The following is a 25,597-nucleotide window of genomic DNA, read 5'->3' as shown; positions in this document are numbered from 1 at the left end:
TTTATTTACATGAAATGTTTTAGTAATATTAATATCGTGCCGAATTGGTTGCATACTAAGGATTTATATTCCACCAGCGGCAAGCAATCGCTGGATTTCATACCCAGAAGACTCCACCGGTGTCCATGGCAGATGGCACACTAATTGTTTCATGTCCCGGCGTCTTTTGCCAGTTGCTTTCGAGTCACTATTTCTATCTGGCGTGAAAAAGAGCCGGAGGATAGTTTTTTTGGGAGAATGTACGGTTCATTCCCATGCAAAGTATGCGAGCATTTTGCCAAACCGTGTGATTTTGATCACATCATGATATTAAATTCAGTGATCGCATTTTTTGTAAGCAATTCAATAGTACATTCGAAAATGGCTTTTGATAAAAGTGAATGCATTTGTGACTACATCATCAGGATTTGCTTTAATATTATTTATTCACGTTGCTTATCCACGGGTGTACCTCCTGTACAATTTCCCTCTCAACACTCCTCAATATTTCTGCACATGTTCTGCATTTTGGCAGCTTGACCATGGGGCGACCTCTCATTACAACAAGCAAAGAGAACGAGATGATGAGTTGTTTATAATTCACTTAATTGCATTGTGCATAATAATTTGGATCATAAATCAAGAATTTATGTGGCCTCTATGTTTGTCTTTGTGGTTTAAAAAAAATCTAATGTATTCAATTTATGCCATGGGAGTAATGTGATGAGATGAGGAATCCACTCGGAAATCTCACACAGTAGCATGCCCCCATGTGTCACGGAATGGCACGCACAGGGGATTTATCCCACGGCCTGTTGGCTGAAACATCTTTCAAATGTACTTTTAGCCAGTACACAGTAGGCGACGCACGTTATCATTCGCTCTGCAATGAGATTGATTCTCGCATGACAATCCAACCAAGATGTTTTTGTTTTGTTTTATATTCTCAGGGCAGGAATTTAGCCAAATAAAGTGAAGAACCAAGTTTAATATTCTAGTTGTTGTGCGGTCATTCGGGACCGGGCTCAGACCAAATCGCTACACTTGAGAACCTAGGTTCAAGTGTCCCTGGTCTAATTGTACTGACCTATGAACCACTTGTCTGCTTGGCCTGTTGGGCTTGTTTATGATGAATTTTGTAGAGCCTTGACGACCCATCTGATTGCACCATAACACCAGCATCAGTTTGAAAAGGCAGGAATAACCTTTGCAACTTTCCACGTTCATTGACAAGCTTGCAAATCGCCGTGACAGATCACCCATCCCCGTGACAAAATGTATGCCTTTCATCTTATATCTTTAATCTTCTATCCATAAATGTATTAATATCTTCACGTCATGGGATGTAACCTTACATTGAGCAAATGAATGGCAGCTGCAACAGCTGAACTCCATTCAGTCAACCAAGACAAACAATGTTTATTGAAAACATGCCATTTAAAGAAAGCTGTTTTAAATAACTTATTTGTCTTGCTTCAATCAACTTCGAACTATGAATGAATTGTTTCGAAAAAGGAATAGTGGATTCATATGGGTGCACATGAAGAGAACTCTTACGTTGCCTTTCTACAAAGACACGATCTTAATGCAAACGTCTCTTGCAAATTCGCACCAGAAGATTTGTCCTATACAACGCACTAAGTGGCACACACTTTTCACTAACTTTATCGCACGCGTGGCTGCAGTGACATCATCACGGCGCTTCTGAAAGTCATACCTGGGAAACTTGCAAGGGCTGTTTTAATCAGTGAGCATTTCTTGATGTGACATGGTTTAGAAACATGATGATGCTGAGCAACTTGAATACGTAACAAAAATTGACAGTGAACGAAGAGGCACGGAGAGATGCACGCTTGGAATTACATCGAGAGGCAGAAAGAGGGACACGTGGATTGGAGAGCATGAGCAGATTAATGATAACATCACTCCCACTATTCAGAAAAGGGGGCACAACGCCTGAAGAGATGATGGAATATTGTCAAGAATAATAACTTTATTACACTTTATTTTTATTTTATTTTACCAGGTAAGGCCCACTGAGCTGTACAGCCATTTGTTCAGGAGCGACCTGGCCACAAATGATAGCCCAACGAAGTGGCTTATCGTGTGGAAATTTACAGCAGCCAAATACTCTAAACGCGTGACGTTGATTCTAAACGTGGAGCGAAAAACCGGAGGACCCGGAGAAAACTCCACACGACCACGAGGACAGAGACATGCAAACTCCAAATATACAGGCTTCAGGGTTGGGATCGAACTCTTGATCTCCTGCATACCAGGGGAGGCAGTTAACATCTCACCACCGCGTCACCCTTAGCAAAATGGCAGCCAAGAAATGTAACGCGTACGTGTGTTCGTACACAGAGGAGATGGAGCGATTGAATGAGTTCGTGTGCAGGTACAGGGTGGATTAATACATCTCAGGATCTGCAAAAGATGTCGGCGGATGGAGGGAGATCTTCATTCAGCAGCGGGATTGACCATGGTTGTTGATGATGCGAGAGCTATATTGTGTATTAATAGCATTTCCATTTAAACGTCGAGCATCTGTTTGCACTCATTCAACCTTTGGTAAGGTTAAATGAGTGCTGCTAGTAATAGGACGAGTTATTGCGCCCGGTTACTGGTCAAATTGACTTTTTATAATCCTGATTTAAAGCTTTCGTGACTGCAGGGATTCATATTCTTGGTTCTTTCGGTAAAGTCACGTAGAAGGGAAACAATGATTATTATTTTATTGTTTCCCTTCTACGTGACTTTACCGAAAGAACCCAGCATATATTTTTTGTATAATCCTGTTCCATTGTGTTATATAATGCAGTAAAAATGATTCGGCGTTTACAAGCAACCGTGAACCGTCGTATTTTTTTTAATTAAAATAAACAAATAAATACACGTCTGATGTGTGTGGCAGAAACCGAGCTTCAAACTGCAAAAGCAAAAATGTACTTAATAATAATAATAAAAACAATACTATTCGAGTGTAAATGTCAGCACAACTTAATAAGGCGGTGCAATGCAGTGGTGTAATGGTTAAGCGCGTTTAGATTTGCATTCCAGAGGTAGCCAAATTCCCGACGTGGCAGAGCAGACAATTGTCAAGCGTCTTCATCACCCTCCCTCCCCTCCTTCACCCCGAATCCGCTGCATCCGTCCACCCGTGAGTTTAAATGTGAACGTCGCTAAGTCGCACGGGTAGGTCGCGTGTGGTTGGGTAAAGTGTGGGTTATTCGCACCACCTCTACCAAGACGTACGTCTATCCAGTGTGGAAGAGTAGGCCGAGTCTTCTGTAAGAGGGGCGGAGTTTCTCTCGTAGAGACGCCTTTCGCCAGCAGTGGCCGTGAGCGATTTAATTGCAGGGCTTCGCCTTTATCTGCTAAGGTTTTATTTTTTGGTATCTCTTGTTGGTGTTTGTGCCGGGCATTGTGTGAGGTTGTGATGTCATAAAGCCCTTCATTATCACGAGGCGGGGGAATTCAAATCACCGACTCGCCCCTTGATGAATCACATTAGATTCAAACAATAAAGGCTTCTAATTCGTCAAACAACACGCAAACCACGTGTTCTTGTTAAGGTCAATCAATTAGGGCTTATTTTCAGCTGGAGTTGTTCGGGGCCAAGCTCCAGAAAATGAGAATCGGAATCTTTATTTAAACCGCAGGAGGAATCCGATTAGACACGGAGCTCTATTTCACAGACGTCCAGTAGGGGCTGGTCGGAAAGTTACACCAACAACAAGACATCGATGGGAGTGCAGAGTGCAGGAAAGGTGAGCGAGTCACTAAATACAAATAAATAGACACGCACAATACATCTCCAATCCACACCTTCATTGTGCGGGGGACATCCGGGGGGAGGTTGTTGGTATTGGGAAGGTCGCCTCGGCGCTATAAATTACTCCTGACTCCCAATCACCGCCTCCGCCGTGCTTCGAACCCGCATCAAAGCGCCGTTGTTTACCCGACCAAGTAGCAGTGAAGAATTCCTCAGCAGGGTGTGCGTGTTGTACGCGAGTGTGTGTGTGGGGATAAAGGAGGCGAGACAGCGCGTTGCCATCTCAATTCCGGTAGAGAGCGCCGATAAGTCACAAGTTAAACACCGACTCCCATGGTTTATCTGCGTTCCGTTGCGGGAGGATGGATTGAGTGGGGTAGTGGGGTTCGCATATGCTTCACTGTGGGACGCTCAGAACTTCATGTCTTAAGGGTTATTTTTCGGGGCCGCTTCAATCCCCAGTACCCCCCCCAACCTGCCCTCATCATTTCTCGGAGGCTTGGGAGGGGAGGGGAATTTTCCGGAGCTCAGTCCCGGAAATCTCAGGATGAAATTAAGTCTTGCGAGCAACGCTTCGCCGTCTTCTCGTCACCCACAGCGATTGGACAAATAGGGCGAGATTCAAGATTGATCTAATAATAAGCGGCAATTGTTTTATTTTACAAATGTGAATAAATTAGCGGCCGATCGAGGCTGCAAGGGGTAACGTTAGCTGATGACAACGTGTACGATTTAAAACCGCGATTGTTCTACGATTTCAATGCGTATGATCCACGTTTTAGAGTCTGTTATAATCCATGAATAATTTAAGTCACGTGTGCTTATTGTTTCTTTGTGAATGCGTCATTTAAAATAATCGGATTTTTTTTTAGTTAAGGTAGAGGCGCCAATAGATTAGATAAAAAAAAATTGCATCGATTTATAATCCAGAATCATATCCCGTGAGATACTATATTGGATAATCAACATCATCAGCCATGGTCGATCCACTGTTGGATGGAGGGCTCCATAAGCCGCTAACATCTCTCACTACCTTGCGATGCAATGCCACCGTTTTCTGAACAAATAATGTGCAATTTCACAAATCGCTCATTCCATTCAAGAAGCACCGTTTGTGAATCACAAAGTTAAATGAAAAGTCTAAAACGCTACACCAGTCATACATATGCACGTCCTCTACTCCATCCGTATAGTATAGCCTTCGCATAATGTAATAATGTGACGTACCACGTTGGGAGGATGTATATACTGTATGACCAGCAGCCACGTTTGCTGGATGAAAACTTCCCCAAGCTGCCACCGCCTGCGCCGTCATCTGTCGCGATGCCTCGATGTAACAATTCACCCAGAACATTCACTCGAGCTGATTGCATCGCTCCATCTCCTCCGAGGAGGATTGCTCGCGATCGCGTGCCATTCGTTGGCGGTCACTCCGTCGTTATCCCGGACCAAAATTGCGCGCGTTGAAAGTTTATTATTGTTAATATTGGTTTATTATTAGTGTATTATGATCATCCGGTCCAGCAACGGGTCCTGTCCAAGGCCATTTACTTTCATCAACATTTAAAAGTATCCATCTATTTTCTAACCCGTGTGTTCGTTCCCCTTTCTGTCACTCAATGCAATTTCCCAGCATTCATTCATCCTCGCCACGATTCTTTGCGCACTCTTCCGATGTTTTATTTGTTCATTTTGTTTGGACGTTTCTGAATCGCATGCAGCACGGCACTGATGATGTATAACGTAATTCCGCAATGTGTGCGTGACTGTGGTCCCATGTACAATGTGTATCTGTGGCTGTTCTGGTGGTCGTGGTGGTGTGCGGAGGGATCCAATTACTCTCGGTCGCATGAGAGAGGGGGATGCTCGAACGCGCACGTGCGTTGCTCGCATCTTTGCCGGTGGTGGCGGCCGGTGCGGCTATTAAAGTGCTGCTGATGCGTTCATTTTCCCCGCAATCACACACAGCGCACGGTCGCGTATATAGCGGGAGGAGGAGGAGGGGGGGGATATCCCTACGTGACCAATGGGTTATGCGAGAGGCATAAATATATACAGCCTCGTTCTCAATCCCCACTCCCCATTCTCACCGCTCGCCTTACAGCCTTGCGCTGGGCAGATTTTACGGGCCAGGGGGTAAAACAAAAACAACAAAAAAGCGGGGGGGGGGGGGAAGGGGGTCACGGACGTTGGTAGTGAAAGCGAGCGAATGATAGTGATGGTAATAATAATAAAATAACACGAGACAGAGAGAGAACGAGCGGAGAATAATAAAAAATAAATAACCCCCCCTCCCCACCCCGTATCTCTTCAGAAATTTCTGCATGCCGTGCAATATACCGTACGTACCGCAGCGGTGCAGTCAGGTACAGTGTGTGCATGCGTGAGATGTGCCGGTAGTGTGGTGCTGAATGATTATGTAATATTAGCCACGCCACCGGTTCGCATGGCCTGTCCGTCCATCGGTCGACTCTCCTCCTGATCCCCCGTCCGCATGCAGCCTGTCCGCCCAGCCCACACGACCGAGCCGGCGTTTGCGTTGCGTGCGTGCTTGCGTGCACATACGCGCGTGCGTTTGCGTTGCGTGCGTTCATAGTCTCTCTCGCTCAGTGCCATCCTTCTCTCTCTCTCTCTGTCTCTGCCGTTCTCTCTTGCTTGTCGGTCGCGTCTAACGTGCAGCGGAGCGGGGTTTACACGCGCGCGAGAGTGTCGCCAGATCGCCAGCCGGACGGCCAGCTAGCCGCATCTCTCGTGTTTACTGTACGACGTGGGAGCGTCGTAGCTGTGTCCGCGCGCGTGCGTGTTTTCTCCCTGTCTCGTGTCTCTCTTCTGCTCCGTCTGTCTGTCTCTGCAGGAATTACCCCCCCCAAAAATTAAATCTCTCTCTCTCTTGCCGTGCGTCCCATCCATCCATCCCTCCTCGCTCGGCCAACAAGAGTCGCAGTTCTCTGCGGACCACGTAAACCATCCGTGCCCTCCTCCTCCTCATCCTCTTCCAATTCGTATTCGTTCGCATCGGTAGAGAATTGGAGATGCCAGGAGGCTCCGCGCGCACCGATCGTAGCGCCCGGAGGAGGTGCATCTCGGACTAAGCGCTGTCGCTGGGGGAGGAAAGGGCGGTGTTTTTTTTTCTCTTCCAGTGTGAATGTGAGCGCGCGCGCGCGTGTGAGTGAGCGTGAGTGTGTGTATATATATTTATACGGCAATGCGCCGCTTCGAGAGGGTGTGCTTGCTCGCTCGACTGACGTCGTTCCGCATCCGGAGTTCCCCCCCATTCAAACGTGAGGACCGCGACATGGGATACTTAATGAGTGCAGGAGTCAACACAAACCCGTGCCGCACATTGCAACGCCGCCGTCTGCGGAGCGCTCTCCTCGCCACTGCCTGACGGGGACTCGCGCCGCGCACAACTCCTGCGAGCACGCGCGCGCGCGCGCACGCCGGGGAGAGGTTGCTTGGAACGCAGCTCTTCTCCGGGGTCCGGGGGGGGGGGTCATTTGTCTTCTCCTTAGGGATGAAGCCTCCTGCCGTGCTGCTGCTGGTGCTGCCGCTGCTACTGATGTGCACCCTGTGGCACGTCATGCCCGGCCAGGCGTGCTACGCGCCCAGCCTGCCCTCCTTGGCCGAGCAGGCTTACCGCTCGGCCGTGGTGATTGAGGGCAAGGTGCAGACCGCCACGGCCACCCCGGTGAATTCCGCGGCAGCGCTGCTCACGGGCACGTCGCAAGCCGCGGCTGCCGCTGCCGCCGCGTTCCCGGGCAGCCGCTACACGCTGCGGGTGCGCGTTTCAGACGTGTGGTCCGTCAACAACGGTGGACTCGAGCGCGGCCAGTTCATCACCGTGGGCGACTTCGGCACGGAGCCTTCGTGCGTGCGTCCCAGGCGCAACCAGCGCTACGTTTTCTTCTTGGAGCTGCTCGTGCCAGCGCCGACCACGTGGAGCCTGGTGGCCAACGTGTCCGTCCCAGACGAGAACGGGAAGGAGGCCACCGTCAATAGCAGCACCACCATCACGAGCAGCAGCAGCAACAGCAGCAGCAGCACCACCACCACGATCACGCACCCCCAGTTGAGAGGCCAACAGAGTAGCGGCATGTACAGAGCTGTCTACTCCCCGCGGCAGACGGCGTCCAGTGGACAGAACATCAAGCGCGAGATCAACGGAATACTGTGCGACCAGTGCGGTAAGCGAAGCTGCTTGGCTCAGAAATATTATCATTCGTTTATTGTATTTGGCCACCATCGTGGGTCATGGGGATGTTCTTGTGCAGTGTGAGAGAGAGATGCTTCAGTCGTGTTCTTGTGAAAGTGCGGTACTTTATGAAATGATGAGCAGGAGAGAGGTCTGGGTCTTGGTGTGTGTGCAGAAAGTCTGCGTCGAGCGGGATCTGTCCGGCACCCCATCCAGGTAACACGTGGGATTGAAGTATTGGTCAAAGTTTCAAAATTAATCGACGGGACATTAGTCGAGAAGAAACTCGCAGCGGGTACTCCGAGTGTGCAATTTGATCTGGTTCGCTCTCACAACCTTTAAGGACGTCACTGCACATTTTTACGCACGAGTTAATTCAATGAAAAACGCCATTCCCTTTTAAACAGGAGCACGGTTTTTTGTTGTAAAACTCACTGAACTTTACCCCAGCCTATAAACAGTAGCGTGCATGATGCCAGAAACACACAACCGCACGTGTTTCTCTTCTTTTTTTAAATAGACGTACATGCGTTGCGCATTAGTTAATTATTCTATTGTATTTATGGAAACAAGAAATCTCCAGATACCAAACGTCACCAGAGTGCAGCGTCAACGAAGCATCCGCAACGAATGTCGTATCTCAGATGAATTCGTGTTTACATTTGCAGCTTCTGATGTCAAAGCACAACGGTTACCCACGCATAAAATAAATCGCTTTAACGCAAAGATATAAAGACACGCTGAATTCAGATGGCATTTAGAAGGAGAACGCACTCGTATATCCTTCTTTAAACAACTTTTGAGCAAACATCTTAGAGCGTAATTTTTTACATGTGTTTAATTTATCTCTCTCTCCACTTTTTATAGGCACGTACAAAATTCCAACAATATATTTCAAATTCTGTTAGATCGTGATGGTCAATACATTTTCTGATTTACGAATAGATTATTCTCACAGACTGTCGGCAGTCTAATGGAAGTGTGTGTGTGTGTGTGCGGGCACGCACGGGACTCCAGACCACCATATCAGTACACGTTTAACACCCAAGCATTGCCAGGTGTTGAGCAGAGAGCGAGAGCTCGCTCATTGACGCCTTGCCCGCAAGGCTCCGGACATGTGCTTCAGCAAATGATGACGCTCACTTCGAGGGTGTTCCGTGACCTTGCAGGTGTGCCCTATGCACGTCTCTTTTGAAGTGTTAGCGTTCTCCTGGGATGCACGCATACACACACGCGCGCGCGCGAGTCGCGGGGAACCCTTGTGAGAACGAGGTAATAAAAAGTGCGCAAAGAGACCCGCCGTTAATTATTTATTTTACACTCTCCTCATATGTGTGAGTTGCGACTCTTGGCAGGAGTGCGCACACGCTTCGCCGTTGTACAAGTGGGTTAAATGTAAAAGTTTCAATAAATCACCAAACATCAGGTCGGTGCAACTTCTTTGAGCACAAGCATGTTATCTAAAGTGTGTAAATTTGAGTGAGTGTCGACCATCACATATATAGTAAGCATGCTAACGATGCCGTTGTAAGTAGCTGAACTCTTTGAGTGGTTCCAGCACCACCAAACTGCCGCAAGGCAAACTGCTGGCATGCGGATGATGACAATGAAGATAATGACGATGATGATGATGATGATGTCTCCTAAGTACTCGTCCAAACGGGGGTATGCAAAACAAACCTAAGAGGGCTTTGGTTGACGTGTGTCGTGGGCGAGAGGCGGCCCTTTTTGTGTTTAATTTACGCGCACTGCAAACATGCGCGCGCGCGTACATCATCCACTGCGCGTGTGTACGGCACGACAGCTGCTAGTTCATTCAGATTGGGCAGGCCACCCACGGTGCACTAAAAAAAATAAACCACAACACCCCCCACCCCCTGCAACCGCCACGTAACAAAAAAAAGAATGTCCCTGTCGCTTAACCCAGCCGCGCTTTTCAACACCAGCACGGGGAGACGGCGCCCTCTCCATAATCAGCGGCGGAGGCGGAGGGGGCCGCAGGTTCATATTTGCTATTTTGTATTCGTGAGCACCACGAGTAAAAAAAAAAGAGAAAACAATGGCCCTGGCTCGGCGCTAGCCCACGTCGCCTACCCTTGTATTTGTCGTTCGGCTTCTGCCTTTACGCGCGACGCCGTTACGCAACGCAGGCGTGGAGGAGGGACGTGGATGCATCATCGATTGGCATGCATGCGTGGGTAAGCACGTGCGTGCGGCTAACTATCCATGCACAGATAATGTATTGTCCGCATTCTAGGACGCACCGGATAATGAGACGCACTCCGGGCTTATTGGCCCCGTATCGATGCAGTTATACAGAACTGGCCTCTCTCTCACACGAACGCACCTACCCGATCTTATGATGCACCGCCAACTTTAAATTATATTATAAGGGGGTGGAGGGGTCGGGTGGTGCGTCTTATAATCCGGAGACTACGGTGATAAATAAATAAATCCGCCACTTCATTTGTCGTGAGGTAGTGGCTCGTGAACTTGAGCCTCTATGGAACCCCTCAGCCGAGTTCGATTCCCAGCCACCGCTAACCCCAATGGGCGAGTGATATCGAAACCCGTGCTGGGCTTCTGCTTTCTCTCCCTCGCATCAACCCGGATTGGTGAAGTATGGTAAAAAAAAGCAATCCACATTAACAGCGCATCTGTAAATGATTGCTCATCATTATGATTATTATGATTGATTTTTTTTCCGGGAGAGACTGGTGAAGTATGGTAATAAAAAGCAATCCCCATTAACAGCGCATCTGTAAATGATTGCTAATCATTATGATTATTATGATTGATTTTTTTTCCGGGAGAGACTGCACTTGTTAAAGGTGACCTGGCTAACCAATCGTGAGATCTAAGGAGCGGTGGGAAATTGCGAGCTCGTCGCACGCTGCCCGTCGCTCGATCACGCCACAGTTGAAGCGTTTATTTGCTTGGTGTCAAACGCACAAATGAGGAGATTGCGCATCAAATCCGCTGGTAGCCCCGAGTGGTTCAGTGGTGGAAACTCCTCCTTGCTATGGCGGGGTTGAGTTCTACATTCATAATTAACGTAACTTCTTTTGGAGATCTGTTGCTGGACGAGTGAGTCACGTAGGCTGTTTGACCACATTTCCACACGCTGGTAAATGCGAGTTGGTAAAGGTGGCTGCCTCGTGTGAGGAGTAATTTATTCTTGAAATAGGTGTTGTGGCCACACACAAAAAAAACATCAAAATCAGTAAGTTAAGAAAACTCAGCAAATACTGAACGTAAGATCACGTTTTTTTGCTGAAATTAAGTATCGTAATAAAGTTATAAACTTACGTATTTCTTTCTTACGATGTATGTCAGATTATGTATAATAATGTCAATTAGTGGTGTGTATATAAGTCAGTGAACCCAGTCTAAAAGTTACAAACATTAGCACATACAAAGCAACAGGAAGATAAAAAAAATCAAGGGAGACAATGTGTGACATATAAAATACTTGTTTGGCATTACTTAACAAAATTGCGTGGAGCTGTGGTGTAGTGGTTAGCGTACTGCACAATGAACCCGGTTACGTGAATTAAACTATAATAAAAAACCTAAACTATTTATATTTTTTTATTTTACCACCTAAGGCCCACGGAGCTTGATAGCGCTTTTTTTCAGAAGCGACCTGGCCACAAATGATAAGCTCAACGAAGTGGCTTATCACCTGAAAAATGTTGGAAGCCAAATTACTCCCGGTCACGGCTAACATCAGTGGCGAGCGATGTCGATCTTGCCGCCCCTCCCCCAACCCGCACCGACCAGCGTGTGTGGGGAGACCTTCATCCAGCAGTGGATTTATAACGGAACAGTACATTGTACATAACTAGTTCAGGGGCGCCACACGTTGGAGGGTCAAAACACGAAAACGTGGTAGGTGGATCGCTTCAAAATGTCTGTTGCGCGATCAATGCGATGTGTTCTTCATGTGCAGTAAATCCATACGGGGGAATTCTACACCTATTCAATTCTACACCTATTCAATTCTACACCTATTCAAAACCAGTAGGACGACGTCGTCAATAGCGGGCAGCATGAATTGGCATTGTTGTACAGAGCTTCCGGATGTTGCTGCAAGTGCCGCTCACGCGAGAAAGGAGCTTACGTGTGCGTACCTGTGTGTGTGTGTGTGCGTGTCTCTGTGGACTTGTGTGCGGAAGCCGTAGTGTAGCGGTTAGCGCTCTGCGCCACGAACCCGGCGCCCCAAGTTCGATTCCCGCTCTCACGGCCAACATCGGTAACGATTATTTGAACCGGTCCTGGGCCGTCCTTAGGTCGACTCGGCCTAAAATGAGTACCTGGTGCGGTGGGTAAGCATCACCTAGGGATACAAAGGCGGCCGGGCGTGGTGTTGGCCACCCACCCCCTCGTGCGCATTCATAGGCACTCGCTAACACAGGAACCTGCCCCAACAGTCTGTTAAGCGCCATACGGGAGGGAGGGGATCTTTGTCTCTGTGTGCAGGGTGAGCGGGATTTCTCTGGGTCGCAGCTTGCATGGACAGGGCGCTCGTGCGTCATTCGCGCGATCGCCGTGGACACGAAATGATTCAGACACGTGGCCTCTGCTGAAACGCCGGACGAGCGAGACACCGACCTCCCTTCAACCCCAACGGGTGGAAGTGACACGGCCGCTCTGTGTCACGACCGTGCCACTTGGATTCACAACTCTATACGCGCGCGTGTGTGTCTTTGTGTGTGTGTGTGTGTGGGGGGGGGGGGGGGGGTTATTGCACTACGAACCCTGCAAACAGAGTTTGATTCCCGGCCACGGAAATATCGGTATGCTAAGGGGATACAAATACTGTGACGATATCGGTATCGATCTTGCCCTTCGGGTCGATTCAAACTTAAATGAGAACCTGGGAGTGGTGTGTTAAAACACTAGCACCGGGGAGACAAAGGCGGTCGGGCGTGGTGCTCGGCACACCCACCCCCCCATCGTGTGTTCACGAACAAGGAGGTGCCCCCGTACAAAAATATTTGAATGCTCCTCCACCGGGGGATCTTTGTCCTGCTTGTGTCGTGTTTGCGATATTCACCCCTGCGTGGCGTGTGGGTGTGTTGTAAAGTCGTTATAATGACGACGCTTAGTGGTAAGGCGATACCCATGGATTCTCTAGTCGTGGTGGCAAAGTTAAGAGCAGCAAGAGCTTAAAAAATATACTGTAACGCGGTGATTATCCAATCAGCAGTAATACCGACGCTGTAATTGTCGCAATTCTCATGCTAAAAATGTAAACGTATTACACGCTTCAAATTGTGTTATAAATTAATAATATTAATCATCATCATAATCATCAGTCATCAATCACGACAATAGCGCAACGTGCAAAGTGTGCGGCGGTGGGGGGGGGGGGGGGGCATATAACCCAATTGCAAACGGAATTCGTAACAATCATTGGGACCAATGGAGTGATGCATACGAATGCGTTCGTCAAACCACGCAGTTTATTGTTTGTTACTTTCGGCAGTGTCGCGCTCACGTCCGAAATGCTGCTGCGGCGCCTGTTATACCCGCTTCAATGATCCATAGGTGGGATAGGCAAGCAGAGATGAAAATCGATCTTCGTCACGGCACGCATTCATCATCAGTGTGTGGCAGGGTCGCTGTGGCGTTTTTTGTTGTTGTTGCGGCAGGAATTGCGATCGCCACAATATCTCACGGCCCTGTGAGCTCGTGTGCCCCCCCTATATATAAACTGCCCCCCTCCCCCTGCCAGCTTCATGTGGCCCGACCATTGTGGGGCAGATAGAGGCATAATTAAGCGTTTAACGTGCCAACTCCAAGCCGCGTTCAGATTTATTCCGGGGAGGAGACCACGCGAGAAAGAGCACCGGGAGGGATGGGAGAGGGAAGGGAGAGGATGTTCAGCGTAATGATTTTTGTTGCGTGTGAGCCGTCCTCCCCCTAGCTGAACGCTCAGCTCACCTTCTAAATGCGTAACAGGTAACTCTTGAAATCGAAGAACAATAATGAGTACAATCAAGTGATGCGCGTCGCGGCAATTGCGGAAGCCAGAGTATAACACGTTTAAAAAAAAAAACGCAGAAGTGATCATTTCTCGTTTTATTTAACGTCTAACACTTGAGAAAAGTTTTTTTTACATCGACTGCATCGTGCCCTCATCCCCTGGAGATTTGTATGCCTCCTTCTTTAAACAAGGTCATGCTGCAAGGGTTGTTCCGACTACATCAGCCCTTGAGACGATCCAACTAAGGGATGATGCCGATTGAAATGGATTTGCGAAATGACTAAACTTTCGACTCCCCTGGCTCGCGATCAGCAGGAGTGGCATGGCTAGCGCCACATGCGTCCAAGTACGTGTATGAAGACGTGTTCAATGCAAGCCGAACGAGACACTGAATGTCCAAACTGATCCACCGTTTGCTTGTGTTGAACCTTTGCTGCTGGAATAGTGCACTCACAGAAGGGGTCGTGCGGTTGATTGGATGTGTAAAAACAAATGTATGTGTTGTTTTTACGTGGAGAAGCAGATGTGTGCGACGGGGAGGGATGGGGGGGGGGTCGAATTATAGTTCGCTTATTCATCAAGAAGCGGACCATGCTTGGGATTTGTTTTAAATTGCGTTCAGAACGCGTGAACCCCCCCCCACCCCCCTTGAGTGTGTCAACGCGTGAACGCGTGGTCCCGGGTTCGGCCCTCGGCTGTGCTGTGTCGTCGAAGTTCTGAATGCGTTTGGAAGAAAAATTCGCATCGAGAGCATCCGTTTGGAGGAACAAAAACAAGTTTAAACTTTAGCATTCGCCCAGAGTCGGCGTAGGTGCATTGATTTTTAATGCGCCACGTCGGGTGAGTAATTAAGGCTAACAGCGGAGTAACGATTTAAAAATTATCACGTTTCACAGAGCTATGCCCAATTAATGTCACACGCGCAGGAAACGAGCACTCATTTGCTCAAACTTACATTAGCCTACTTACGAGAGTCGTTTTCAAAGGGTGCACGGGCTCTATTTTATCACCGGAGTTACCACCCTTTTCTTGCCACATGGCAAGATTGCCGTGACGTGAACGCACGGTCAAACCGTTACAAACACGATACAACAATACCACCCCTTTGTCAATCTACTGCTAAGAAGAAGGCAGCTCGGTTATGGAAATTGTTTGACCATACTTCACCATACTGCTCACTGTCAGTTGATGAAGGGGGGAGGATTGGTGGGGGTTGGGAACCTGTTCAGATATCACTTGCCACTGACGTTACTCGTGGCCGGAAACATAAACTCAGGTCATCGGGTTCACATCACAGCGCCACGAACCACTGCATCACCACTCCAACGGCTTTTGAACAATGCGCAATGTTAAATATCAGCTCTGGTCTTAAGCCACGGTGATTCCAGGATAACGAGGGATTGAAGCGTTTCTGCAAAGATTTGTCATGATTGGTCGATAAATTACTCATTGGCCAGCATTCATTATTTAGTTTGCTCAATTATTTATAGGCTGCGGTTTATACATTGGCTGCTGCAGCATTCATTCAAACCCATGGATAAAGTATAGCGTACGATCAATGACCTTTTTATGGTATCTTTAAGCCTACCGTGCAGCTCATTTTAATTAAATGTATGTCTTTAAACAGTGACATCAGGGACGTGAGACCATACAATACGTTTGTCCTGTGATCATGCTCATCTGGGCTTAAACAAAAATCGGAGTCAACAAAAAAACATGTTGTTTTGTGTTGAATTAATCACTCGAGTATGTATTTAAATGGCACGCATATTTGGAGCTTCGTTTAATGCTGACATGAGTAAAGGATTTGACACTTCCTTTCCAGTCTACTCATCACTGCCATGGCATCTCTGCCTTCCCCTACCCCTTCCAAATAGGAAATTGTCTTCTGGCTTTTGGGTTCATGAGACCATAATGTTGAGACGTTAATAAGAACGTTGGTTTTGCACACAAATAAATTACACGAGCACATTTAAATATATTGAAATATCAGAAGGGCCAATGGACGATAAATACTTGCAGCAGTGTGGATATTTTACACGATACCAATTCTGCAACTCATAAGGGGGAATTCAGGAATTGCCACATTTAACTTGAAAAAGGGATGCAATTGACTTTTATGGCTGTAGACATTTTCTGGGGGAAGAAAAAAAAATATCGCACGATCTTAGCCCTCGAGCAAAACATTGAGCTATGCTTGTTTGTATGCTGCTGCTACTACCACAAGTGCGCATTGACACAATTGTCCAATACACACACACACATGCTCCGGGCATATGATCTCAGCCTTAACCAACAGTTGATACTTTGAGTTGTCCGCTGTGTTTTTTCAGTTTGTAACCCGTGTGCTGTTCACGGTGATGTGCTGTTCCCAGCACACGGAGTGAAAATTCCAAATATCGCGTCGAGCAGCAAGCAGCACGACCCAAAAACGCATCGGAGAGCTACGTGGCGAAAACCGCAAACACCGTACTCAATAGCTTTTCTTACATTTCTCCGTGTGTCAAATTTTAGTTGTGGATTGTTGTGAATTTTGGTGGTCACATTCCTGCTGTGGTCTGTAAGCTCTAAGCCGTCTCAACCCGATGGTGTAGCATCTGTGAATGTATCAACATTTTTTTCTTTTATATTTTGAAAGGCACTGATTGTTGTGCCATTTATGGTTACAGTTGTATCCAACTTGCATAGACAAAGTGGCATTTCTGAAAGAGCGATACACTTTACTCGATCTTATGAGTGATAGGCTACAGGTGGACAACGATTGTGTGATTTAAAGCTTTCGTGATTGCAGGGATTCATATTCTTGGTTCTTTCGGTACGTGACTTTGCCGAAAGAACCAAGACTATAAAGATTGTGTGCTTACACACCATTTTTACATCCGTGTCACTTCACTGCTGGATTAACATCTCTCTCCACGTCGTGTGGGTCATCGTGATTTTTTGACCATACTTCACCACGCTGACCGGTGTGTGTGTTGGTTAAGTGTGTGTGTGGGGGGTGGGGGGGGTTCATTTCAGATATCGCTCACCAGTGGTGTTACACGTGGCTGGGAATTGAACTGTGCCAATGGGCTCAACTCGGAGCACAGTGTGATAACCACTGGCTGATCCACAACACTTTTTTTTGTGGGATATTTTTTTGGTTATGTTTCAACGCTAGCTTCAGGCTTGTTCATACGTTAACATATGTTGCTGGTGATTGGGGGGGGGGCAGTGTGATACTAATACCGGTTCGTGCATAACTCGCCAACAATGCTAACGGAGCACGAGAATCGAACTTAGGTTTCCGAGTTTCCACGGTGCAGCGCACTCACTGCGCGACAGCTGCCTCCATTCTGTGAGTACTGATATGTTTATATATATAATAAGGTATGTGACACGAATTCTGGGATTGTGATTCACAACTATGAAACACGAGGCTGTTTCACTGCCGAAACACGAGAAAGCATCTCTTTAACCTTTTCACAGATGGCATTATTTATTTTATCCACCGCCACACGAGATGAGATTCACATGGACACCTTGAGAAACATTTTTACATGGAGCCAGTGTTTACGAGAAACGTTTATTCCGAGTCGAGGGTGCACCACTTACAATTTTAGTATCTGCACGTTGAATATAAATAATCGGAAGACGTTAACTCCTCTGCCATCTCCATCATCAGATACACGTAGAGCTTGAATATCAAATTATTCAAGAAGTCACTCCGCCGAAAATTAGTTGCGTAACTCGACTAATCGGAGAACGTCAAGATTGTAATAAAGAGTATCAACTGTTCCCACTTGTGCCGCTGGACGGGAGGTGATGGTAACAACTGACTGTGGATTTTAGGGGAATTTCCTACCTCTGATGTCAGAGCGACTGCCATTTGTTTCAATTAATCGACGTAATTGTTCCATCTCTACAATTGTGGCTAAGGTGTTGCCTCTGCGTTGTATGTGATGTTACAGCTCAGATAAACAAACCGATGGGTAGCTACTTCTTCACTTGTGTATATCTACAAATCAATACATGACTAATTAGTTACATAAATTATGCAACAACGAAGAAAAAAGCTAGAACATTTTCTGGGTTAATGGTCGTATATCAGACAGGAGTTTTGGGAGACAAAGTATAAAAGTATAAAGGAACCCGTGAGCTTCGCGCAAGACACGGTTGCATTGTCCAATTTGGAAACTTCCATCCATATCTCAAAAGCATTGCCTCAATTTGACGAGACTCTACGAGTTGCCTCAATTTGACGAGACTCTACGAGTTGCCTCAATTTGACGAGACTCTACGAGTTGCTTCAATTTGACGAGACTCTACGAGTTGCTTCAATTTGACGAGACTCTACGAGTTGCCTCAATTTGACGAGACTCTACGAGTTGCCTCAATCTGACGAGACTCTACGAGTTGCCTCAATTTGACGAGACTCTACGAGTTGCTTCAATTTGACGAGACTCTACGAGTTGCCTCAATTTGACGAGACTCTACGAGTTGCCTCAATTTGACGAGACTCTACGAGTTGCCTCAATTTGACGAGACTCTACGAGTTGCTTCAATTTGACGAGACTCTACGAGTTGCTTCAATTTGACGAGACTCTACGAGTTGCCTCAATTTGACGAGACTCTACGAGTTGCCTCAATTTGACGAGACTCTTGCCTCAATTTGACGAGACTCTACGAGTTGCCTCAATTTGACGAGACTCTACGAGTTGCCTCAATTTGACGAGACTCTACGAGTTGCCTCAATTTGACGAGACTCTTGCCTCAATTTGACGAAACTCTACGAGTTGCCTCAATTTGACGAGACTCTTGCCTCAATTTGACGAGACTCTACGAGTTGCCTCAATTTGACGAGACTCTACGAGTTGCCTCAATTTGACGAGACTTTACGAGTGCACGTCTTTGCTCGCTATCTCACAGACGTGAGCAAGCGATTGGACGTATTGCCAGCTGATTAGCTGGGTGAGGGGGGGGGGCGAGTAGGGTGATGTGGGGGACGGGTGGGTGAGGGGGGGGAGTGTGGGGGACGAGTGGGTAAAGGGGGGGGCGAGTGGGGGGGGGTGTGGGGGGACGGGTGGGTGAGGGGGGGCGAGTAGGGGGGTGTGGGGGGACGGGTGGGTGAGGGGGGGGGCGAGTGGGGGGGGGTGTGGGGGGACGGGTGGGTGAGGGAGGGGCGAGTAGGGGGGTGTGGGGGGACGGGTGGGTGAGGGGGGGGGTGAGTGGGGGGGCGTGACGTCGGCACGACGCACGGACTGCGGCTCGCCGCTGTGGGATACGGATGACGTCATCACGCAGATCACGTAGATGTGCGCCGTGACGCGCCCTCCGGGTCAGCCAGCCAGCAAAACTTGTTTTTAAATAGTAGAGTTCGATTATTAATGTTTGCAGCCTTGCAATATTTTTGGTCTTTTGCTGGTTAATTTATTACAAGCAGGAACATGATGCAATCATGATTATAGTTTGCAACGCATTAACCAATCCATTGAAAAAAAAACACCGTTGACAGACTTCTACTTGAGAAAATTTGTGACAAATTCACCTCCTTCAGCAGGTGGCCTGCTCAATTAAAAGCCCCGCGCGCGTTAACGTTGACTGATGAAACAAAAAAAGGCAGTCCTAATTAATTACTGCGCCAGTGTAACGGCAATGCCTTTATTTCCACCTTTCATCAATGGGCTTAGCTGAGACTGCTATGGTAAATGAAGATATGCATTTATCCTGTGTGCCAGTCCATCGAGAAGATGCAGTAATGCAAAAGGAGAATGTTTTTGTTTTACTTTTAAGGTGCATTTAACAGACGGAAACAACACCGGCCGTCATGGTTGCAGTGTGGCATTGCGTGTTTGGCTCGCTGAAAGGGACACAATGGGAGCGCCTCCTGTCACATTTCTCCCCCTCGTCGTACCACGATCACTTGGGCCCCTTCTGGCATGTGGGGCCTCGGTGCAGTTGCACAGCCTGCACACTCGATAACCACGCCACCGAAAAATGGTTTCCCACTCTACGTGCCCTCGGTTCAAAAGACTGTTGCTGGATGGACGAGCGGATTGGGCTCCAGGTAGCAGCGCCGGAGCGGCCGTCAATTTCACCCGGCTTAATCTCGCTCACGTGAGTTTTTTGACAAGTTCAAGGATTTCAAGCAGCCACACGTTGCCTTTGAATTTCGGCTCAAGGGTAAAAACTACGATAAAAAAGACACGCAAGCCAACTTTGCGGCGTTATCAGAACGTGATTGTTACCTGCTGCGGCTGGCGGCCGACGCCTCGACGGCCTCAGGGAATTGGTGTGGACAGAGGAGACATCGCTTTAGGACGCCGGTTTAAGGAGCCTCTCTGTGGCGAAGCTGGATGCACATTCGACATCGCGCCAAGTCTGCCTACTAGCTCGGTGTGAAATCATAGTTACTGGGTTTTCATTTGACGCTCGTATAGCTGTGTCGATGCTGAGGTTCACGTCGCCACCGAGCAGATATCTGAACTGGTGTCGGACCCCATTTACCTAATCCACACAAACCAGTGTGGTGAAGTATGGTCAAATAAACCCGACCACCGGCAGGATTTCAGAAGGTCTTCATTCATCAGCGGATTGACATTGGGACTGTACATTGTATTGTAAACTATTATTCATACAGCGAAAAACAATACAGCTGATTCGTTGTACATTCAGTCGTTTGTGCACTTTACTATGAACCTGATCATCTGAGTTCACTTCCTGGCCGTGATGAACATCAATGGCGAGTTATATGGTTGAACTGTTCCTGATTTTTTTTTTGCAATGAAATGGTAAAACATTCCATGGAAAAATAAATTCTGGCTTTCTTGAAGTCACATCCTTGTGCCAAGCTCAATTAGAATGCCTGTTTTTTTAGTTTAACTCGTTTACATAAAGGCTTAGAGAAACAAGTAGCGTGGTCATGGGTTATCTTGAACGCTGTTGGTTGATACATCTTGTATCGGTTACATGTTATTTATGTAGTTTATTGTAAAAATTCGGTCACAGTCCCTGTGATCACTGTTACGTTGCAATTATGGCTTTATTTTTTGGTGATTTCGAAAAGTTTTTTGGTTTGGAAATGTTTGTTTTGTTGCAGTACGGAGTTAGACTTATGGCCTCAATCTAAGTTTTCTTGTGGTTGTTGTTGTTTGACTTGCATCCCACTGGGATTTTTTGCACACAGCGTTGGTGTACGGTGCTTTTTTCATGAATATTTGGCTGTTTTTCTTCATGGATTTTCTGTTTGCACAGTCACATAGTCACTTTAAGATGTTTTTATTGTTCGTGGTTTTTTTGTTGTTGTGGTTGCACCCGATTCAAGAGCCGAATGGCTCACAAGGCTATACCAAAATAAATAAACTGAAAAAACTTAAACTGAATGTAAACACTGATAGATAATAAAATTAACTGTTTGTTTATATTTGCGAGCAGATGCATGAATAGATCAAAAATTCAATGCAATTTGTTTTGACCGAAACATGATATTAGCTTTGTCATTTTTTCGTGCGCACCGATAACAAATGAGTGAGTGTGTGTGTGTATAAACTGTTAATTGTGAGTGGAATGGCATTGCAGCGGGTTCACGCACTGCACTATGAACTCAATGATCGGAGTCCGATTCCTGTCCACAGCTAGCATCTGTCGTGAGTTATATCTGAACGATATTTGAGGCCCAACCACACAAGTATGGCAACACAACCCCAAGGCAGACAGACAGACACAGCACGATGGGATGCCTTCGTCTAGTAGTGCATTGACACAGGGCTGCATATTATTATCATTATTATACTGCAACGTATATATAGCGGGGTTTTCAGTACACGCACTAAAACCATTACAAGGAGATGCTCAGTGTTGTCATGGAAACGAGAAAGCCAGGCACCGCTGCTCACTGAATCCATGTGACGCATGGGCATCACATGTGTGTGTGTGGTGTGTGTGGGATTCAAGTATCTTTCACACGCAGCTCCGCTTCAAAGGGGGTGGAGGTGGGGGGGGGAGAGCCACTTTCGAGAGCATTCGTAGAATATCCATTAAACGCTTGGGCCTTTCTCTGAACAGGGTGCATCCTTAACGATAGCATATCCACAAATGGCCTAATTTTAAAATGATGGCTTTTTAGCGAGCGGGCAGGACACTGGAGGCTAGCTGACTCTTTGCCGAGGCAGGTGTGGCCACGCTCTTTGTGGTTGACAGCCTTTGATTCCTGTTACCGCTGGTGTCATTTCTGCGGGCCTTTCGCAAAAAAAAAACAAGCGCAGCGTACTCTAAAGTGAATGTCAACAGCTCCGTGGCGTCACTTTTAAGACCTCCCGGGTCTTCGTGCAACCGGCGTTGCGGCACAAATCAGAACATTTAAAAATAATCCGCCGATTTAAATGGCGAAAGAGAAATTTTAGCAAGAATCAAGAGCTGTTGTGCGTTTTATTGCAAACAAGGCAGCATCTTAACACGTAGGCTTTCGACACCAAATGTTATCCATAATCGAGGTTTTTGCGTTAGATCGCGTAAATGTAAATGTGAGGTTAGTCACTTAAAAAAAGCATGTTACTGGTGCAGCAAACCGGTTGTGTGGGAGAGTGAACCCACAATTGTGAATCTTGTGGGTTTTTATATTTACGCGATAGAACCCAAAAACCTCGATTATGGAAGGTGGCATCTGTGTCTTAGAAACGAAACTAGTGTGTTTTTTGTCGAGGCCTTCAGCAGTGGGTTGACTAAGGGCAGAACATTAAATGTTTCTTTAAACGTATATAATCCTGCACCATATATTCTGCAATTGTAAAAATCTGTGTTTTGCTTGTTATTGATGCAGTTGTTGTGATACATCGATATGTCTCTCTGTATTGACAATGACATTTACCAAATATCCGCAACCTCTTATTTAGTCATTTAAAGTCCACAACAAATGTTGTAAATGCCGCGCAGTGTAGTGTCAACAAGAATTTGTCCTAAAGCTACGGATCAATATGTTATTTAAAAAGTGGCGTAGTTAAATATAAATATGTACACATTGTTCTCACAACAATCAACATTCTGCCCCAATATTATTTTTCTCTTCTGCTGGTTATATATTTTTTAAAAAAAATCCGTAACATCCAGCTATGAGAGAATATGTAAATTAATTATCATGGAGTTACATTCAATGGTGGTGGCACGGCATCAAAAATAAATATGCACGCAAGTTTCTGTTTAATAATTTACATATGTGCAGCTCAGGTTGCATTCTAATACACGCGCACGCACGTGCACACCCTTCGAGCGGGACTTGCTTTGGCATATTTCATGCGGTTTATGCACTCTTTTATGCACTATGGCGTGATACGCAAAACCGAAACACTTTATGATTCCGTTAATAATTCACCATCTATATAATCGTCAGTATCATCAGCAGCAGTCAGGGGATATCCGCAGCTGGATGAAGGCTTTTTTGGTGCAATCGCTATCCTTCCTGGTCCTGCGATGCCGAAACCCACGTCACTCCAGCACATTAACTCACCCCATCTCTCCACGTATGAACACTCATGAACGGCGTTGGCCAAGCATCCTAAGATAGGACCATGGAGCTTGGGAAATTGTTGGGAGGGCCCGCCGCTGGCTGCCTTCCCGCTTGCCGTTTGCCTCCACGCACTTCTGTCTGACAACTTGCACGCGCGACAAACCCTCCAGCGTTTTGGGGTGTGATTAGCATGAGGGACGCACCTCCGATTAGCACGGTTAGCTACGTACGAGTTAGCATGTTTGTGTTGTTCTCACGAGTAAACGTACCCACCTTCATCTCTAACATAACTGCCACAATCCTGTCCTGAATTGTCCTGAGTACCTGACCTTAATTGTCCTTCATAAGCTCAGTGGAGTTTTGTTTAAGTCTCGTGTGCATTAGTTAATAGGTTATGTCATTTTTTTATGTAATCATAGACATTTCCATTAGCAACGCCATGTAACCCGATGCCGTCACAGGGACTCCTCCTGCAAACGAGATGCTGCATCCAATTTAAGTATCCGATAAACATTATCATGTAAACAAACACATGCAGATGACAGCAAGTCTGCGTTATTGCCATTAGCTGACATTTGTGAATTTAAACACTCCTAATATTCCACGTCTAATTATTGTAAACAGCACAATGTGTGTGTCCCAAGAGATTGATGTACGTGTCAAGCCTTGATGGTAATGTGCTTCCTCCCGGAATTCCTCGTCCCATATGTGGATCAGCTCATGGATTTTAGAGGGGAACATTCTTCATTTCTGGGGTATTGAACCCTTTTGCTAGACAGGTCTTTTAAAGGTTATTAAAGCCATTTCTAACTGCTGAAGGCAAACAAGTCGGTAGCATTTTCCTGCCAGGCAGCAATTAGCTTGGCCTGTCGAGCCAGAACATTTTTGAGCGGTGTGGCCAACCACGAGGACTCTGGGAAGTGCCCCGATGATCAATCTGTCGTGCAAATGTGAGCCATGGACACGCTGTAAAAAAAAAAACAGAGAGCGAGCGCCACATGTGTTGGAAAGGCCACGCTTTGCAGACCCTCGCTCTTCGTCGCGATCCGGGACATTAGCGAGGCTGAATGCTTCAGCGCGAGCCTGTGGAAACCACAGTCCCCGTGACCATCTGCTTTTCCGCAAGGTCAATGCCAGGTGGAACCCCAATGAGACTGCTCTTTGGTCGCGAGGAAGGGGGAGCAAACAAACACGTGTTTGTGCACAGGGGGCGCCGTCCCACCCACACCGCAGTCCAGACCTCACACATCACGGGGCCCATCCCGCGAGCTCCCTGGTCAGCAGAGGCTTGGAGAGTGTGAAAATGACCTCCTTAAAGGGCCGCTCGGCCACGACGGAACGGCGCAGCGAGGAATTATCTTCATCAGGAATCCGCATATCCACAGGAGATGGGAGATTACACTGAGCAATTGCATATGTGGGATGTGGGATGGTTTTTACATTAGTTACAGAATATATTTAACTACTGTATAAGTGGATGTAGATCTATATCTTCGTTGGGGAAGGGGGGGGGCATAGTGTCTCTAAATCCCAATAATCTGAGTTCAATCCCTGGCCATGCATGTTGGTATTTGAACCTGGCCTATGTCTCCCGTTGGTTAGCTCGGCCAGAATGGGTGCATTGTCATTTACCACATCAGCATTCAGCAGACAAAGGCAGTCAGGTTTACAGCTATGCCTGTTCCACCTCCTCTTGTGGTATGCCAGACTTAACAGGTGTTCTCTCACAGCAATTACCCCAACAGTCTATAATTCGAATGCACAATCATTTTTTGCTTTGTACATATGTCTGTGTTTGTGTGTGTGTCTGTGTTTTTATTTTTTCTCAGCCCTAAGATTTACAACATTAAATAGACTGCCTGAGGGTAAGAGAATCAAATTAAAAACGAAGGCACCCCAATGGAACAGAATTGGCGATACCATCACAGAATGCTTTAGACAAAACACAGGACCAGACTCGCAATGTATTGAATTTTAAGACCATCTGGACTACGTGAATGTTTGAAAGCAGAAAAAAATGAAAACCCAAACATGCATGACTTTCGGGCAAGTGCTACATATTGCATTTACGACTGTACCAAGTGTTCATGTGCCAGGGGCTGTGAAGACTTCCAGATTTTAGCGCGGGTCCATTTAGCAAATATAATAAAAGCGTAACACACTTCAGAAAAGAGTAAG

At 46.8% G+C, this 25,597-nt stretch overlaps 1 protein-coding gene across 6 annotated transcripts in view; it reads left to right on the top strand.

The window, feature by feature from the left end:
• The first annotated feature begins 5,771 nt into the window (after window positions 1-5,771).
• LOC116940375 (pro-neuregulin-1, membrane-bound isoform-like) overlaps window positions 5,772-25,597 on the top strand; it is a 492,066-nt gene continuing 472,240 nt past the window's right edge. For 2 of the 6 annotated variants that reach the window (XM_032950158.2, XM_032950157.2), the window contains exon 1: window positions 5,772-7,938. In XM_032950158.2, coding sequence (XP_032806049.2) covers window positions 7,269-7,938 — 670 coding nt within the window. In that variant the 5' untranslated portion in view covers window positions 5,772-7,268. The remainder of the gene's footprint in view (window positions 7,939-25,597) is intronic. The other 4 variants (XM_032950156.2, XM_032950155.2, XM_076065499.1 and 1 more) reach the window with 3 other exon arrangements.

Source organism: Petromyzon marinus, chromosome 8, assembly GCF_048934315.1.
Source record: "Petromyzon marinus isolate PM22_M1 ecotype Great Lakes invasive population chromosome 8, UKy_Petmar_22M1.pri1.0, whole genome shotgun sequence".
In the NCBI taxonomy this organism is placed as follows: Eukaryota; Metazoa; Chordata; class Hyperoartia; order Petromyzontiformes; family Petromyzontidae; genus Petromyzon; species Petromyzon marinus.
This window is presented reverse-complemented; position numbering and strand designations above follow the sequence as displayed.